This window comes from Carcharodon carcharias, chromosome 19 (genome assembly GCF_017639515.1).
Source record: "Carcharodon carcharias isolate sCarCar2 chromosome 19, sCarCar2.pri, whole genome shotgun sequence".
Taxonomy (NCBI): domain Eukaryota; kingdom Metazoa; phylum Chordata; class Chondrichthyes; order Lamniformes; family Lamnidae; genus Carcharodon; species Carcharodon carcharias.
Window position 1 is genome coordinate 63,797,819 of NC_054485.1, and position 19,786 is coordinate 63,817,604.

The following is a 19,786-nucleotide window of genomic DNA, read 5'->3' on the forward strand; positions in this document are numbered from 1 at the left end:
GAGAAGTTAGGGGATCTGTAATGAACCTTCGTTAGGTCACATTCAGAGTACTTCTTGCAATTCTGTTCACCACATTATAAAGGGAAGATTTACAAGGATGATACCAGAAATGCCTCGGTATACACATCAGGAAGGGATTGACAAGCTGTATCTTGTTAAGAAAGGATGCTGAGGAGTGACCTCATTCTGAAAGGTTTTGATGGAGTGGATACAGAGAGAATGTTTCCTCTTGTGGGGAAGAGCAGGACTAGAGGCCATCAATGTAAGATAATCACCAAGAAATCCAATAAGGAATTCAGCAGAAACTTCTTTACACAGAGAGTGGTGAAAATGTGGAACTCGCTACCACAGGTTGTGGTTGAAATGAATAGTTCAGATGCATTTAAGGGGAGGCTAGACAAGCAGATGAGGAAGAAGGGAATGGAGGGTTACAATGATAGATTTAGACTGAGAAAAGGTGGGAGGAAGCATAAACATAACATGGACTGGTTGGTCCAAATTGCCTGTTTCTGTGCCTTATATCCAATGTAATCCTGTGAAAATTGGGTATGTCACTACGTCACATAAGAATGGTGACAGAGGGAGACCAGGGAATTATAGCCCAGTCAGCCTAAGATCTGTTGCCATGAAATTGTTAGGCTGTATAGTTAAACATAGGATGATAGAGCATAAATTGAGTTATCGAGTACAAAACGCAGTAAGTTATTCTATACCGAGATAATGCGAAAATTTTCCAATTTTAGGCACTACAGTTTATGAAGGATTTGAATACATTACAGAAGTATCTCCAGAGATGAAGGATGTCAGTTACATGGATAGATTTGAAAAATTGGGGCTGTCCTCTTGAAAACAGAGCAGGGTAAGGGTATGGAGCTGTATAAAATCATGAACCACTTCATAGAGTAAATAAATAGAAACCATTTCCAGTGGATGTAAGGTCAATAATCAGAGGACATTATTTAACATGTTTGATCACCTATGGAGAAGCTTTTTTATGCATCAAGTAGTTCAGATTGTGATGCATTTCCTTATAGGGTGATAAAGACAGTAGTAACTTTCAAAAAGAAATTGGATAAATGAGGGAGAAAAAATTGCAAGCAAAAAGGAGAAGAATTGGGGAGTGGGATAAACTGGATTATTTAGAAGTAGCAGTCAATGCACCAAATGGTCTCCTTCAGTGCTGCACTATTTTAGAATCTGAGAGTGTGCCATGAAGCATGCTCAGTGCTGCTACATCATAGGTTAGATACAGAGTAAAACTCCCTCTACACTGTCCCCATCAAACACTCCCAGGACAGGTACAGCACGGGGTTAGATACAGAGTAAAGCTCCCTCTATACTGTCCCCACCAAACACTCCCAGGACAGGTACAGCATGGGGATAGATACAGAGTAAAGCTCCCTCTACACTGTCCCCATCAAATACTCCCAGGACAGGTACAGTACGGAGTTAGATACAGAGTAAAGCTTCCTCTACACTGTCCCCATCAAACACCCGCAGGACAGTACAGCACAGAGTTAGATACAGAGTAAAGCTCCCTCTACACTGTCCCCATCAAACACTCCCAGGACAGATACAACACGGGGTTAGATACAGAGTAAATCTCTCTTTACATGTTTCCATCAAAAACTCCCAGAGTAGGCACAGCACAGGTTAACTACACAATAGAACTCTCATTACAAAAATAAAAATACCTGGAAAAACTCAGCAGGTCTGACAGCATCTGCAGACAGGAACACAGTTAACGTTTCGAGTCCGTATGACTCTTCAACAGAACTAAGGAAAAATAGAAAATAGGTGAAATATAAGCTAGTTTAAGGGGGGGGTGGGGGGGGGGGGATGGGACAGATAGAGCTGGATAGAGGGCCAGTGATAGGTGGAGATTGCCAAAGATGTCATAGACAAAAGTACAAAGAGGTGTTGAAGGTGGTGATATTATCTAAGGAATGTGCTAATAGGTGACATTAAGGGTAGAAAGCAGGGCGAGCAAGGTACAGATAGCCCTAGTTGGGGTGGGGTGGGGGGAAAGGATCGAAATAGGCTAAAAGGTAGAGAAAACAATGGATGGAAATACAATTAAAAATAATGGAAATAGGTGGGAAAAGAAAAATCTATATAAATTATTGGGAAAAGAGGGGATCGGAAAGGGGGTGGGCATGGAGGAGAGAGTTCATTAAACTCCCTTTCTTCTGTTGCAGCTCCTGTGGGGTTCCCTGATGTCTGGTGGCACATTGAAGATTCTGCTCTAGATGAAAATATGTACATTCGGCTTTTTTGGAAGGTGAGTATATTTGTGAGATAGTTTATTCATGTTTTGCAGCTGTAGGGTCTGTTTGGTTTGTAGGGACCAAAGTTATATTTCTAAAATTCATTCCTGTGTAACTAACCCGGCAGTGCCAGCATTTGTTGCCCATCCCTAATTGCCCTTGAGAAGGTGGTGGTGAGCTGCCTTCTTGAACCGCTGCAGCCATGCGGTGTAGGTAGACCCACAGTGCTGTTAGGAAGGGAGTTCCAGGATTTGGATCTAGCGACAGTGAAGGAACGGCGATGTAGATAATTTGCTGGTAAAGGTGTTCCAAAGCATCTGCTCCCCTTGTTCTAGGTGGCAGAGATTGTGGATTTACAAGATATTGCGAAATGATACATGGCAGGTTATTGCAGTGCATTTTTTACATGGTACACAGTGCATCAGTGGTGGAGGGAGTGAATATTTAAGAAACCGGATGGGGTGCCAATCAAGCAGGCATCTTTGTACGAGATGTTGTCGAGCTTCTTGAGTGTTGTTGGAGCTGCACTCATCCAGCCAAGTGGAGAGTATTCCATCTCACTACTGCCACATGCCTTAAAGATAGTAGACAGGCTTTGAGGAATCAGGAAGTGAGTTACTCTCCACAGAATTCCCAGCCCTTGACCTGCTCTTGTAGTCACAGTATTTATGTGGCTAGTCCAGTTAAGTGAAGTTAAAAGAAGTAGCTGCTGAATTCGTTGATGCATTGGTTGTAATTTTTCAAAATTCCCTGGATTCTGGAAAGGTCCCATCAGATTTAAAAGTAGTGAATGTAAAGTCAAGAGAGGAGGGAGACAGAAAGCAGGAAACTATGGGCCAGTTAGTTTAACATCTAGGGAAATAGGGAAATTGTGAGAATCCATTATGGAGGAGGTTATGGCAGAACACTTCGAAAATCAGAATGCAATCAGTCAACATGGTTTTGTGAAAGGGAAATCATGTTTGACTAATTTATTAAAGTTGTTTGAGAAAGTAACAAGTAACATGGATAAAGGGGAACTTGTAGATGTGGTGTACTTGGGCTTCCAGAGGGCATTTCAAGTGCCACATCAAAGCTTTCTACACAAAATAGGAGCCTGTGGTATCATGCATAGAGAATTAGTTAGCTGACAGGAAGCAGAGAGTAAGGACAAATGGGTTATTTTTAGATTGGCAAGCGATAACTAGTGAAGTACCACAGGGTTCAGTGCTGGGGCACCAATGATTTATTATCTATATATATGACTAGGGTGAAGGGACTGAAACCTTAAAACCATTTGATAACCCAGCCTCCATCACACTCTGGGGAAGAGAATTCCATGCATTAGCAACCCTCAGAGGAAAAATATCTCCTCATCTCCATCTTGAGACCCTGTATTTTTAAATTACGTCCCCTAGTTCTAGCCACTCTAAAACATCCTTTCAGCATCGACCCTGTTAGTCCCCTCAGGATTGTATCTGTTTCAATAAGATCACCTCTCATTCTTTCAAACTCCAATGGATACAGGCCCAACCTGTCCAACCTTTCTTTATAAGATAATCCAGGAATCAGTTGAGTGAACCTTCTCTGAACTGCTTCCAATGCAAATATATCCTTCCTTAAGTAAGGAGACCAAAACTGTCCACATAGGTGTGGTCTCACTAATGCCCTGTACAACTGTAGCCAAATCTCCCTGCTTTTATATTCCATTCCCCTAGCAATAAACAACAGCATTCCCTAATCTAGTTCTGTCGAAGGGTCATGAGGACTCGAAACGTCAACTCTTTTCTTCTCTGCCGATTCTGCCAGACCTGCTGAGTTTTTCCAGGTAATCCTGTTTTTGTTTTTGTTTAGCATTCCCTAATCGCTTGCTGTACCTGCATGCTAAATTTTTATGATTCATATACCAGGACACCCAGGTCCCTCTGTATTCTCTCTCTATATATGTTTAAATAAAGTTCTGCTTTTCTTTTCTTCCTTTCAAAGTGTACAAGTTCATTTTTTCCTACATTATACGCCATCTGACAAATTCTTGCCCAATTGTTTAACTTATCTAAATTGCAGACTCTTTATGTCCTCCGCATAACTTACTTCCTTACCTATCTTGATGTCATTAACAAATTTAGCAACTATGCATTCAGTATGGTATCAGGATTAGACAGACTTATGTATTGTCTTATGATTGAACAACTCCATGAATGGGTTGCCCGACTGAGGCCTGATGCTGATGTAGAAATAACAGTGGCAGGTTGGACAGATGCAAATTAGCTGGGCAGGTTTTGTCAAGGTCACTTTGCTTTCTCTGCTGAGGTCTTGAATACATTTTTGATATCTCAACAGGAACTGAAAGATTCAGAAACGAATGGGAAGATCAGAGGTTACAGGGTGACACACAGACCTGAACCTGAGACCAATCATCCTGAGATCACTTTGTGCAACACAACTAGTCTGAGCTGCAGGATCTCAGTGCCAAAAGGAGATGGCAACATCTGCGTCTGTGCTTACAACAGTGCTGGGAAATCACCTCCAGCACAGCTGGCAGTGAAGGCTCTGCATCAGACAGGCAAGTTTCATACAAGACCCTGCAGCACCTCAATCAGCAAGGGAATAGATACATTGCAGCATCTGGATTCCAGATTAGTCGAGTAAAATAGGAGCCACCACAAAATAGAGAGCCTGGGCCTAGCAAAGAGAATAATGGAGAGGGAGAAAGAGATGGAGAGAGCAAGAGGGTGAGAGAGGAGGCAAGATCAAGGGTGTTCCTTTTCAATGAACAGTCTAATTCCCTCTTGAAAGCCTCAATTGAACCTGCCTCCAACACACTCTCAGGCAGTGCATTCCAGACCTGAAGCATGCACTGTTTGAAAAAGTTTTTTTCTTAGATCACTTTCACTTCTTTTACTAATTACTTTAAATCTGTGCCCTCTCATTCTCAATCCTTTCCCTATCTACTCTGTCCAGACCCCTCATGGTTTTGAACACCTTCATTGAACCTCCTCTCAACCTTCTTTCCTCTCAGGAGAACAGCCACAACTTCTCCAATCTATCCTCGTAACCAAAGTTTTTCATTCCTGAAACCATTCTAGTGATTTTTTTCTGCACTTTCTCCAATGCCTTCACATCCTCCCTAAAGTGTGGTGCCCAAACTCATATGCTTTCAACATAACCTCCTTACTCTTGTACTCTATGCCCCTATTAATAAGGCCCAGGATACTGTATGCTTTATTAAGCCTTCTCTCAACCTGTGCTGATACCTTCAATGATTTATGCACATACAGGTCCCTCTGCTGCTGCACCCCCTGCAGAATTGTGTCTTTTATTTTATATTGTCTCTCCATGTTCTTCCTACCAAAATGAATCACTTCAAATTTCTCCAGATTGCACTTCAGCTGCCACCTGTTCAGCCATTCCACCAACTTGTCTGTGTCCCTTTACATTATCCTCCTCACAGTTCACAATGCTTTCAAGTTTAGTATCATACAAACTTTGAAATTGTGCCCTGTACACTAATGTCAATGTCATGAATATATATCAGGAAAAGCAAGAGTGCCAACACTAAGCAAGAGTGCCAACACAAACCTTCCACCAGCATGAAAATCATCCATTAATCACTACCCTGTGTCCTGTCGCTCAGTTAATTCCATATCCATGTTGCTACTGTCCCTTTTATTCCACGTGCGCTAACTTATCTCACAAGTCTGTTGTGTAGCACTGTGTCAAAATCTTTTTGAAGTCCACGTTAGGGATAGATGGTGGTGTCATGGTTTTGCCTCTGGACTGGTAATCCATAATGCTCTGGGGTCACTGATTCAAATCCCACCATGAAAGCTTGTAGAATTTAATTTCAATAAATAAATCTGGAATATAAAGCTAGTCTCAGCACTGGTGACCATGACAACTATCATCAATTGTCGTAAAAAGCAATCTGGTTCACTAATGTCCTTTAGGGAAGGAAATCTGCCATCCTGACCTGGTCGGACCTACATGTGACTCCAGATTCACAGCAATGTGGTTGACTCTTAATTGCACTCTGAAATGGCCTAGCAAGCAGTTCAAGGGCAATTAGGGATGGGCAACAAATGCTGGCCTTGGCAGTGATGCCCACATCACATGAAATAATAAACAAAAAAATGTACACCACATCAACAGCATTGTCTTCATCAGCTTCTCTGCTACCCCTTAAAAAAAACTCCAGCATGATCGTTAAATATGATTTTCCGTTAAGAAATCCACATTGGCTTTCCTTAATTAACCCACATTTGTCCATGTGACTTAATTTTGTCCCAAATTATTATTTCTAGAACCTTCCCCTTCACTGAAGTTAAACTGACTGGCCTGTAGTTTCTGGGCTTATCTTCACACCCTTTTTTGAACAAGGGCGTAACGTTTACAATTTTCCAGTCCTCTGGCAACCCTGAATCTAAGGAAGACTGAAAACTTATGGCCAGTGCCTCTGCAATTTCCACTCTCACTTCCCTCAGTATCCTTGGATGCATCTCATCTGGTCCTGGTGTCTTATCACTTTGAAGTATGGACAGTCTATCCAATATCACATCCTAATCGATTTTAAACCTATCAAGTGTCTGAACTACCTCCTCTTTCACCATGGATTGGGTAGCATCTTCTTCCTTGATAAAGACAGATGCAAAGTATTAATGTAATACCTTAGCTATGCTCCCTGCTTCCATGCACAAATCCCCTTTTTATCCCAAAGCAGCCCCATTCCTTCTTTTACCATCTTTTTACTATTCATATGCCTGTAGGAGACTTTGGGATTCCTTTTATATTGGCCTAAACTCTTCTAAACCCTTCTAGTTCTTCTATACCCCAGAGAATGCAAGGCCAATTTATTCAACTTCACATCATAGAACCATACCCTCATCCCGGGGACCAATTAAGTAAACCTTTGCTATATGCCTCCAGGGCTAGCATATCTCTCCTTCAATGTGGAGACCAAAATTGCACACAGTGCATAGAAACATGGAAAGTAGGAGGAGTAGGCCATTTGGCCCTTCAAGCCTGCTCCGCCATTCATTATGATCATGGCTGATCATCCAACTCAACAGCCTGATCCCACTTTCTCCCCTTATCCTTTGATCCCTTTCACGCCGAGAGCTATATCTAACTCCTTCTTGAAAATTACAATGTTTTGGCCTCAACTACTTTCTGTGATAGCAAATTCCACAGGCTCACCATTCTCTGGGTAAAGAAATTTCTCCTCATCTCAGTCCTAAATGGTCTATCCCGTATCCTCAGACTGTGACCCCTGGTTCTGGACTCCCTCACCATCGGGAACATCCTTCCTGCAACTACCCTGTCTAGTCCTGTTAGAATTTTATAGGTTTCTATGAGATGCCCCCTCATTCTTCTGAACTCCAGTGAATATAATCCTAACCGACTCAGTCTCTCCTCTTATGTCAATCCCGTCATCCCAGGAGTCAGTCTGCTAAACCTTCACTGCACTACCTCTATAGCAATAACATCCTTCCTCAGATAAGGAGACCAAACCTGCACACAATATTCCAGGTGTGGTCTCACCAAGGCCCTGTATAATTGCAGCAAGACATCCCTGCTCCTGTACTCGAATCCTCTTGCTATGAAGGCCAACATACCATTTGCCTTCTTTACTGTCTGCTGCACCTGCATGCTTACCTTCAGCGACTGGTGTACGAGGACATCCAGGTCTTGTTGCACATCCCCCTCTCTCAATTTATAGCCATTCTGATAATAATCTGCCTTCCTGTTTTTGCCACCAGAGTGGATAATCTCACATTTATCCACATTATACTGCATCTGCCATGCATTTGCCCACTCACACAGCTTGTCCAAATCACACTGAAGCATCTCTGCATCCTCCTCACAGCTCACCCTCCCACCCAGCTTTGTGTCATCTGCAAATTTGGAGATATTACATTTAATTCCCTCATCTAAATCATTAATATATATTGTGAATAGTTGGGATCCCAGCACCGATCCCTGCGACACCCCACTAGTCACTACCTGCCATTCGGAAAAAGACCCCTTTATTCCTACTCTATGTTTCCTGTTTGCCAACCAGTTTTCTATCCATCTCAATACACTACCCCCAATTCCATGCGCTTTAATTTTACACGCTAATCTCTTATGTGGGACTTTGTCGAAAGCCTTCTGAAAGTCCAAATAAACCACATCCACTGGCTCTCCCTCATCAACTCTACTAGTTGTATCCTTGGAAAATTGCAGTAGATTTGACAAGCATGATTTCCCTTTCATAAATCCATGCTGACTCTGTCCGATTCTGCCATTGTTGTCCAAGTGCTCAGCTATTAAATCTTTTATAATGGACTCTAGAAATCCCCCCACTTACAAAGTCAGGCTGACTGGTCTATAATTCCCTGTTTTCTCTCTACCCCTCTTTTTAAATAGTGGGGTTACATTAGCTACCCTTCAATCTGTAGGAGCTGTTCCAGAATCTATAGAATCTCAGAAGATGACCACCAATGCATCCACTGTTTCTGGGGCCACTTCCTTAAGTACTCTGGGATGTAGATTATCAGGCCCTGGGGATTTATCGGCCTTCAATCCCATCAATTTCCCCAACACCATTTCCCTACTTATACTGATTTCTTTCAGCTCCTCCGTCTCACTAAACCCTCTGTTTCCTAACATTTCTGGTGTGCTATTTGTGTCCTCCTTTGTGAAGACAGGACCAAAGTATGTATTTAGTTGGTCAGCCATTTATTTGTTCCCCACTATAAGTTCCCCTGTTTCTGACTGTAGGTCCCTTACAAATTTGTCTTCACCAATCTTTTTCTCTTCGCACACCTATAGAAACTTCTACAGTCAGTTTTTATGTTCCCCACAAGCTTATTCTTGTACTCTATTTTCTCCTTCTTAATCAATCCCTTGGTCCTCCTTTACTGAATTCTAAACTGCTCCCAATCCTCAGGTCTGTGTTTTTTTCTGGCCAACTTGTATGCTTCTTCCTTGGATCTAATACTATCTCTAACTTCCCTTGTAAACCATGGTTTGGCCATCTTTCCTGTTTTACTTTTGTGCCAGACAGGAATAAACAATTTGTGCAGTTCACCCATGCACTTTTTGAATGTTTGCCATTGCTTATCCACCGTTATCCCTTTAAGTAACGTTTCCCAATCCATCATAGCTAACTCGTGCCTCATATCATCGTAGTCTCCTTTATTAAGATTCAGGACCCGAGTCTCAGAATCAACTACGTCACTCTCCATCTTGTTGAAGAATTCTATCATATTATGGTCGCTCATCCCCAAGGGGCCTCGCACAACTATATTGCCAATTATTCCTTTCTCATTACGCAATACATAGTCTAGGATGGCCTGTTCTCTAGTTGGTTCCTCAACTTATTGGTCCAGAAAACCATCCTGTATACACTCCAGGAATTCCTCCTCTGCGGTATATTGTTATTAATTTGATTTGCCCAATCTATATGCATATTAAAGTCACCCATAATTATAGATGTTGCTTTATTACATGCATCTCTAATTTCCTGTTTAATGCCATTTCCAACATCACCACTACAGTTTGGGGGTCTATATACAACCCCCACTAACATTTTTTGCCCCTTTGTGTTTCTCAGCTCTACCCTTACAGATTCCACATCATCGGAGCTAATATCTTTCCCCACTATTGCGTTAATTTCCTCTTTAACAAGCAATGCAACTCCACCGCTTTTTCATTTTTGTCTGTCCTTCCTAAATACTGAATACCCCGGATGTTCAGTTCCTATCCCTGGTCACCCTGCAGCCATGTCTCCGTAATCCCGACTATATCATACTCGTTTACATCTATTTGCACAGTTAATTCATCCACTTTATTGCGAATGCTCCTCACATTAAGGCACAAAGCTTTAAGGCATGTCTTTTTAACATTACTTTTCCCATTCCCACTATTTTTCACTGAGACTCTGTTTGATTCTTGCCCTTGATTTCTCTGCCTATCATTTTCTTATTCCTCTTTCCGTCTTTTGTTCTTGTCCTTGATTCTCCCTCCTCTGATTCCTTGCATAGGTTTCCATCCCCCTGACATTTTAGTTTAAACCCTCCCCAACCACTCTAGCAAATGTTCCCCCAGGACATCCATCCCAGTCCTGCCCAGGTGTAATCCGTCGAGTTTGTATTAGTCACACCTCCCCCAGAACCGGTCCCAATGCCCCAGGGATCTGAAACCCTCCCCCTCACACCATCTCTTCAGCCACATATTCATCCAATATAGCCTGCTATTTCTACTTTGACTAGCATGTGGCACTGGTAGTAATCCTGGAATCACTACCTTTGAGGTCCTACTGTTTAAACTCCCTACTTTCCCTTACTTCCTAACTCCCTATATTCTGCTTTTAGGACCTCAAACCTTTTTTTTACCTATGTTGTTTGTACCAATGTGTACCATGACCACTGGCTGTTCACTCTCCCCCCTCAGAATGTCCTGTAGCCGTTCTGAGACACCCTTGACCCTAGTACTCTAGCTGTGGTCTCACCAATACCCTGTACAATTGCAGCTGGACTTCTTTATTCTTACACTCCAATTCCCTAGGAGGAATGAAAAACTCACCAACTATTAAAAGGCTTTTAAGCTTTAGAAAAACTCACCAGAGCTTACCACATAAACCAAATTCCCAACTCCACACTCTGTCTATGCCTCACTCAGGTGTAGTCTCCTGTCCCCTCCTGCGCTTCTTACTGTTTGATTTGTAAAAGGCAGATTGTGGTTAACTAATCCAATTGAATTTTGTGTTGGAGTTACAGAGAAGGTTGATGAAGGGAATGCAGTGGATGTTGTTTATATGGATTTTAAGAAAGCAGTTGACAAAGTGGCACATAAAAGGCTGGTTAACAAAATTGAGGGTTATGGTGCAACTGGATAAAATTGGCTTAAGAGCAGAAAACAGTGTGTCATGCATGGTTAATGTTTCAAGTCCATATGAGCTCTGAAGAAGAGTCATGTGGACTCGAAGCATTAACTCTGTCTTTCTCTCCACAGATGCTGTCAGACCTGCTGAGTTTTTCCAGCATTTTCTGTTTTTGTTTCAGATTTCCAGCAACAACAGTAATTTTGCTTTTATCTTAGTGTCATGCATGGTAACTGGTTATTTTTAAGACTGAGGTGTTCCCCAGGAGTCAGAGCTAGAGCTGTTGTATTTTCTGCTACATGTCAATGACTTTGATATTAGAAAACAGAGTAGAATTTCAAGATTTGCCCCTAATACCAAAACTTGGATGAGTTGCAAACTGTGAGGATTACACAAATTGTCTACAACATGACTTATAGGCTAGCAAATTGGCAGGCAGGTGACAAATAGAATTTAACATAGATAAGTGTGAGGTGATGTACTTGGCAGAAGGGATGGGAAGAGGCAATCTAGATTCAATGTCAAAGTTCTAAAGCGTGTACAGGGACAGACAGAGCTGAAGGTGCATGAGCATTGATCATTGAGGGTCGGAGAGTGGTTAGCGCAGCATATGGGATGCTTTGCATACTTGTCTCTCTTTGAATATAGCCCATCTGCAGTTGTTTAATTATCCCTGGAAAACGGAACTAGGATTACATTTGTGATTGCATAATTCAGACCAAACAGCTTGAAATTTGTGCAGTATTATTTTAAATGCCAGGCCAGAGCTACAGTTAATCCTCAGCAGCCGTATTCATGTACAGCAAGGAGCAGAGCATTGAGGAGCATTGGTGCAGGGAGAGGGAAAGTATAGCTGCAGAAATTGCACAGGCACATGGGTACTTCAGTTCCCTTGTGCCCACAAACTGGTGCTGCTATTTTGCTATGCCAATTGAATTCATTGAAGTGAAAGGTAGAGACGGGTCAAACAATGGAAACAAATAAGGGACACTTGGTCATGTGATGCTGCCAACATTATTGACCAGGTGGACTGAGAATTTGGGGAATCAGCCAGACCCCTCAACCCACATCCCCAGGCTGGCTGGACCCACCACTACTGCACCCCAGCCTGCCAGACACACCGCTTCTCCAGGTCTGCCAGACACCCCGCTCCTCTGGGCCTGGTGAAACGACCCCCCTTCGCCCTGTTCCCACCCACTCACCCTTGTGGCTGCTGTCTGGAACATGCAACAGGAACACAAGTTCCAGGACAATCCTGTAAAATACAGGGCAATTGTTCACCCTGGGTGGAGGCTCAGGAAAGAGTTTTTGCAACCTGATAAAGCAAAACCTGACAAAATGTGATAACTAGAGCATTGGTAATAGTATAAAAACCTATCCCATGCGAATGGGGAACACTAGTCTGACATCAGGCATATGTGACAATGCAGAGGACCATACAGAGAATAACAGTATCTAGACTTTAGCCAGTCGGGTCAGTCAACTGATTTTTGGTTAGACTTCCCAGTTGTTCTAGTTGCTCCCGCTGAACACGCGTTATCCTGGTTAGATACAGGTTGCAGTTTTTGACTGATTTGTTTTTCTTCTGGGGCTTGGGCTGCACAATTCAGGCCTCATGAACAAAAGCAGGGAAGTTATGCTGAACCTTTCTTTAGCTTTGGTTTGGCCACGACAAGAGTAGTGTGTTCAGTTCTGATCACCACACTTTAGGAAGGATCTGAGGGTCCTAGGGAAGGTGAAGAGGAGATTTATCAGAATAGTTCCAGTGTTGGGGGATGTTAGTTACAAATCTAGGCTGGAAAAGCTGGAGTTGTTCTCCTTGGAGGAGAGGAGATATTGAGGAGAGATCTTCCAGAACTGTGCAAGATTATGACAGGTTTGGATCAGGTAAGGAGAGGCTCGATGTTTTATCACAAAAGTAATAGAATATCAAGCAAATGGTATTTATAAGTTGTTATAAACTAAAAAAAGTTCTTGGTTAGAATACTCAGCACTTTTGGAAAGATATTATGGCTTCAGAAAGGTTCCAAGATACTAGAAACTTCCTGCTGCGAGTCCAGCCCAATGTTTGAGTTTTGCTTTGATTTGTTGAAGAGAGAAATTGTTAAAATCTCTCTCTACTGATCATGGTGTCAGACTCATCTAATCATTACATGCAAGAGAATATTCAGCCCATAAGCCCATACTAGCTCTCTGGACACCAGTCCAGTCAATCTGGATTCCCCATAGCCCTGCAAGTTCATTTCATTCAAATTCCAGTTTCCTTTTGAAATCGTTCATTGTATCCACTTCCACCAACCCCCTAAGCAGCAAGTTCCAGTTCATTACCACTTGCTGCATTACAAGGCTCTTATTACTTGCACAAAAACCTTAAATCTTCAAACCTTAAATCCCTCGATCTTGTACCATCAGCTAATGAGAACAGCTTTTCTTTGTCCAAACCCATCAATGTAAATATAAAACCCAATCCCTATCCAATTTTATTCTTTCATGGGATGTGGGTGTCACTGGCAAGGCCAGCATTTGTTGCCTGCCCCTAACTGCCCTTGAACTGAATGGCTTGCTAGGCCATTACAGAGGGAAGTCAAGAGTCAACGACATTGCTGTGGGTCTGGCATCACATGTAGGTAAGAACTGCAGATTTCCTTCCCTAAAGGACATTAGGCATTAAAAGGTAAAATTAAACAGTTCTCAACTGAACCTTTTAACTTTAAATATCCACAATCTGTACAACTGGAATCTAATTATAATCTAACATATTTCTTGCAGTAGACAGTTAATAATTAGAGTTGGTCTATTGCTTATTAATGTCTATTGTGGATTGTTCGCTTTTTCTCCTTTTTCAGACATTGCCCTTCTTCCTCCAAGCTTAAGCATTATTCCAATTACTGAGCACAGTCTCCAAGTGAATTGGACTTCCCCGAGCACTGAGGTTATTGGTTATGTGATAGAATGGTGTGACATTTCCACAGCATTTTCTTGTGAAATCAACTGGAAGAAGGTTTCAGCTGACAGCAGCACCAGCTGCATTCTACAAGGTAAGAAACCACTACCTCTCATTATAGACTCAAACTGAACTGAAGCAGGCCATTCATTCCACCAGGCCTGGTCCGCATCTTTGCAAGAGTTTTCAATTTGTAGCACTCTCCTTTTCTGCCCCCAGTGCCCTTGAAATATTATCCTTTTCAACTATTTCTCCAATTCTTGTTCAGGCTGTGCATTCCAGGTCATAACATCTCACTCAACAACTTTTGTTCTGCTCACCTCCCTTGTTTTATTTCGCAATTATCTTAAATCTGCACCATCTGGCTACTGACCCTCTTGCTAATGGAAACAGCTTCTCAAAAACCATGAGGCATTGAAGCTTTATTGCACCACCTCTTGACATTTACTTATCTGAAGTGAGAATCTCAGCATCTTCAATGACTGTGCTTCAATTCCCCCAACCCTGGTGCCATTCTAGTAAATCTACTAGTAAATCTCTAAGACTTTCACATCCTTCCAAAAGTCCGCTTCACAGAATTGGATGCAATATTCCAGCTGAGATGTAACCAGTGATTTATAAGTTTTAGCATAACTTCCTTGCTTTTGTACTCCATGGCTCTGATTATAACTTAGATGCATGTCAGGATCAGAGGGGATGTGATATCAATAGCATTTTTAATATATTTTTTACATTTGTTCACAGGATGTGGGCTTCGCTGGTTGGGCCAGCATTTATTCCCAGCCCTAGTTGCCCATGAGAAGGTGGTGGTGAGCTGCCTTCTTGAACCGCTGCAATCCATGTGGTGTAGGTACATCCACAGTGCTGTTAGGGAAGGAATTCTAGGATTTTGCTTCAGCGACAAGGAACGGCAAGATAGTACTGAAGAGTTGTGCTCCAGAACTTGCCACGCACCTAGCCAAGCTATTCCAGTACAGCTACAATACTGGTAACTACCTGGCTATGTGGAAAATTGCCCAGGTATATCCTGTACCCAAAAAGCAGGACAAATCCAACCCGGCCAACTACCGCCCCATCAGTCTACTCTCCATCATCAGTAAAGTAATGGAAGTGGTCATCAACAGTGCTATCAAGCAGCACTTGCTTAGCAATAACCTGTTCACTGATGCCCAGTTTGCCCAGGGTCACTCACTACAGCCTTGGTTCAAACATGAACAAAAGAGCCGAACTCCCTAGGTGAGTTGAAAGTGATTGCCCTTGACATCAAGGCAGCATTTGGCCAAGTGTGGCCTCAAGGAGCCCTAGCAAAACAGGAGTCAATGGAAATCAGGGGGAAAAATGTCCACTAGTTGGAGTCATACTCAGAACAAAGGAAGATGGTTGTGGTTTTACATTATTTAATTAATTAAATCCCGAGATGGGGGAGATCTTAAACAGTTTTTTTGCATCAGTATTTACTCAGGAAACTGTCATAGTGTATAAGGAAGGAAGGGAAACAAGCAGTAGTGTCATGGAACATATAGAGATTAAAGAGGTGAAGGTGCTTCCTGCCTTACAGCGAATAAAGATAGATAAATCCCCCGGGCCTGACATGATATTTCCTTGGACCTTGAGGGAGACTAGTGTAGAAATTGCAGGCGCCTTGGCAGAAATATTTAAGATGTCCTTAGCCACGGGTGAGGTGCCGGAGATTTGGAGGGTAGCTCTTGTTGTTCCATTGTTTAAAAAAGGTTCCAAAAATAAACCAGATAATTACAGGCCAGTGAGCCTGATGTCAGTAGTAGGTAAATTATTGGAAGGTGTTCTGAGAGATCGGATATACAATTATTTGGACAGCCAAGAGCTGATTAAGGATAGTCAGCATGGCTTTGTGCATGGTAGGTCATGTTTAACAAACCTTGTAGAGTTTTTCGAGGAGGTTACCAAGTGAGTAGATGAAGGAAAGGCTGTGGATGTTGTCTACATGGACTTTAGTAAGGCCTTTGACAAGGTCCCACATGGGAGGTTAGTTCAGAAGTTTCAGACACTTGGTATCCATGGAGAGGTTGTAAACTGGATTCGAAATTGGCTGTGTGGGAGAAGACAGAGAGTGGTAGTGGATGATTGCTTCTCAGACTGGAGGTCTGTGACTAGTTGTGCACCTCAGGGATCTGTGTTGGGACCATTGTTGTTTGTTGTCTATATCAATGATTTGGATGATAATGTGGTAAATTGGATCAGCAAGTTTGCTGATGACATTGGAGGTGTTGTGGACAGCGAGGAAGGCTTTCAAAGCTTGCAGAGGGATCTGGACCAACTGGAAAAATGGGCCAAAAAAATGGCACATGGAATTTAATGCAGAAAAGTGTGAGGTGTTGCATTTTGGAAGGACAAACCAGGGTAGGACATACACAGTAAATGGTAGGGCACTGAGGAGTGCGGAGGAGCAAAGAGATCTGGAGTTCAGATACATAATTCCCTGTAAGTGGTGTCACAGGTAACCAGGGTTGTGAAGAAAGCTTTTGGCATACTGGCCTTCATAAATCAAAGTATTGAGTATAGGAGTTGGGATGTTATGGTGAGGTTGTATAAGACATTGGTGAGGCCAACTTTGGCGTATTGTGTGCAGTTCTGGTCGCCTAACTACAGGAAGGATATCAGTAAGATTGAAAGAAGGCAGAGAAGATTTACTAGGATGTTGCCGGGTCTTAAGGAGTTGAGTTACAGGGAAAGATTAAACAGGTTAGGACTTTATTCCTTGGAGCATAGAAGGATGAGGGGAGATTTGAAAGAAGTTTACAAAATTATGACGGGTATAGACAGAGTAAATGCTAGTAGGCTTTTTCCACTTAGATTAGGAGAGTTAAACATGAGAGGACATAGCTTTAGGATGAAAGGGGAAAGGTTAGGGGGAACATTAGGGGGAACTTCTTCACTCTGAGAGTGGTGAGATTGTGGAATAAGCTGCCATGGTAAATGCGGGCTCACTCTTAAGTTTTAAGAATAAATTGGATAGATACATGGATGGGAGTGGTCTGGAGGGTTATGGACTGGGTGCAGGTCAATGGGAGTCGCGGAATAATATTTCAGCACAGACTAGAAAGGCTGAATGGCCTGTTTTCTGTGCTGCAGTGTTCTATGGTTCTTTGGTTGTTGGAGTTCAGTCATCTCAGTTCCAGGACATCACTGCAGGAGTTCCTCAGGGTAGTATCCTAGGCCCAATCACCTTCAGCTGCTTCATCAATGACCTTCCTTCCATCATAAGGTCAGAAGTGGGGATGTTTGCTCATGATTCTACAATGTTCAGCACCATTTGTGACTCCTCAAAAACTGAAGCAGTCTATGTCCAAATACAGCAAATCTGGACTATATCCAGGCTTGGGCTGACAAGTGACAAGTAATATTCATGCCACACAAGTGCCAGGCAATGACCATCCCCAACAAGAAAGAATCTAACCATCACCCCATGACATTTAATGGCATTACCATCACTGAATCCCTCAATATCAACGTCCTGGGGGTTACCATTGACCAGGAACTGAACTGGACTAGCTATATAAATACTGTGGCTACAAGAGCAGGTCAGAAGCTAGGAATCTTGCAGCGAGTAACTGACCTTCTGACTCCCCAAAGCCTGTCTACCATAAGGCTCTGGAGAGGGGTTTGATGGAATACTCCCCACTTGCCTGGATGAGTGCAGCTCCAAGAACACTCAAGAAGATTGACACCATCCAGGACAAAGCAGCCCTCTTGATTTGCACCACATCCACAAACATTCGTTCCCTCCATCACCAACACACCGCAGCAGCAGTGTGTATCATCTACAAGATGCACTGCAGAAACTCACCAAGGCTCCTTAGACAGCACCTTCCAAACCCACGACCACTACCATCTAGAAGGATAAGGGCAGCAGGCACATGGGAACACCACCAAGTGGAATTTCCCCTGACTTGGAAATATATCGTTGTTCCTTCACTGTCACTGGGTCAAAATCCTGGAACTCCTTCCCTAAATGCTCTGTGTGTGTACTTACACCACATGGACTGCAGCGGTTCAGGAAGGCAGCTCACCATCGCCTTCTTAAGGGCAATTAGAGATGGGCAAGAAATGCTGGCCCAGCCAGCGAAGCCCATTCCCCATAGAAGAATGAAAAAAAGATCATTCTGTACTGCATCAGCAGACACATCTTTATCTTCTCTGTTTTCTGAATTAACTACTTGTGACATCTTTTTCAATTTTCTAACTACTTCCTGCATTTGGATGGTTATTATCTGATTCTCCCTAACCCATCTGTTTCAGTTGTAATGCTTTACTTGAACATTTACTTCAGCCTAATTTTAAGGTAATTAAGTTGTACCTGTAGCTGGACCTTATCAAGACTGTTAACTATTGAAGTGCCTGTATTAAAAACAGTTATTACACCTCATTTCTCCATGACATGTTCCATGGTGTTCCCATTATCCTTACTTTCCCCATACCAATTCTAAGGGAATTGCATAAAGACTTGCTACAATAATTTCTCATACAATTGTTCAATTTGAGGTTTACACATTGCAGGCAAATGTAATCTGGTAAGGTTCAGCATTATCAGTACCGCTTCATAATATACCCCATAATACAACTGTGGTCTAATGGGAATCATTACTAATTCGTTAGGTGGTAAGGAAATTGCTTTGCCCTGTGTAACTGAGATGATTTAGGAAGAGGTTTGCCTTAACTTTTAGTTCTATTCCCTTCAAACTCCCAGGTGGTCTGGTTGTTATACATGAGTCACCTGAAGTGGCCCAATTAATACCATTCCCTTCACTATCCTGCCACCGTTGTTTTATGGTTAAAGCAGTAGTGGTAGTACATCAGGCATTACTTCCCTTAATATACAAATATGTCCCTTCCATTCCCTTCCACCCCTTTGTTTAACAAAATGTATTCAATTCTGCTCTTGTGTTATTGGTATTCCTCACCCATTCCCATGGTGAAGTATAATTCACTTTCGCATCAACCCCTTTCATCAACCAGATATGATGACCAATATCTTCAGGACTATTGGAGCATTGAATACATACTCCCTTCCCTTCCTCTACGTTGAATGTGATGGCTACTATGGTAATGTTGGTATCACAGTACACACTTACATCTGAGACTTATTGGTTGTTTTTGACTACTTTTACTGCCCACCCATCCCTGCCACTCACCCTGATGTACATATTTGGTGGTCCCATTACCCATCAAAGATTTTCCCACTTGGCTTACTTTAGGTGTACTGTGACCATAGCAGGGATATACTTTAAACTCATCAGTATTTTTTGGTGTTGCCTGAGTAACTAATACATTACTCCAAAGTCCAATTATCCAGAGTGGCTTCATTCTTCCATCCTAATTGATCCTGCAAGAGAAACATAAATGACTCTGTGAAGCTTCCCATCACAGGTTGAGTGATTCATTTTCAAGTATTTTCTTTTTGGCTAGTCAACTGTATAGGTGAGGGCGTGGTGCTAGGAGCTGCTGTTTTCCACACAGGAATGCCCATAGGTGGAGTATTCCTTGGCAGTCATCCCAGAGAGATAGTGAGATAGAAAGCGCTTTGGCCTTACACTGTCTTTTACTCCTCCTAACATCATTATCATCCCAGACACAAGGCATTGCCCACCATTCCCATTCACAAGAACTTCCAATAGTACCCTCCATTTTGTTCTGTTTCAACTGAATATTCTTCTGGTTCAATTTTGCAGTGATGAATGTGGAACCATTTTACCT

General features: G+C 42.4%; 1 protein-coding gene across 1 annotated transcript in view; it reads left to right on the plus strand.

Moving 5' to 3' along the window:
* The window catches only part of LOC121291982 (granulocyte colony-stimulating factor receptor-like), a 273,059-nt gene that overhangs the window by 94,528 nt on the left and 158,745 nt on the right, over nt 1–19,786 (plus strand). The window contains exons 8-10 of the mRNA XM_041213693.1: nt 2,199–2,281; nt 4,587–4,809; nt 13,956–14,147. Of these exons, the coding sequence (XP_041069627.1) occupies nt 2,199–2,281; nt 4,587–4,809; nt 13,956–14,147 (498 nt within the window). The remainder of the gene's footprint in view (nt 1–2,198; nt 2,282–4,586; nt 4,810–13,955; nt 14,148–19,786) is intronic.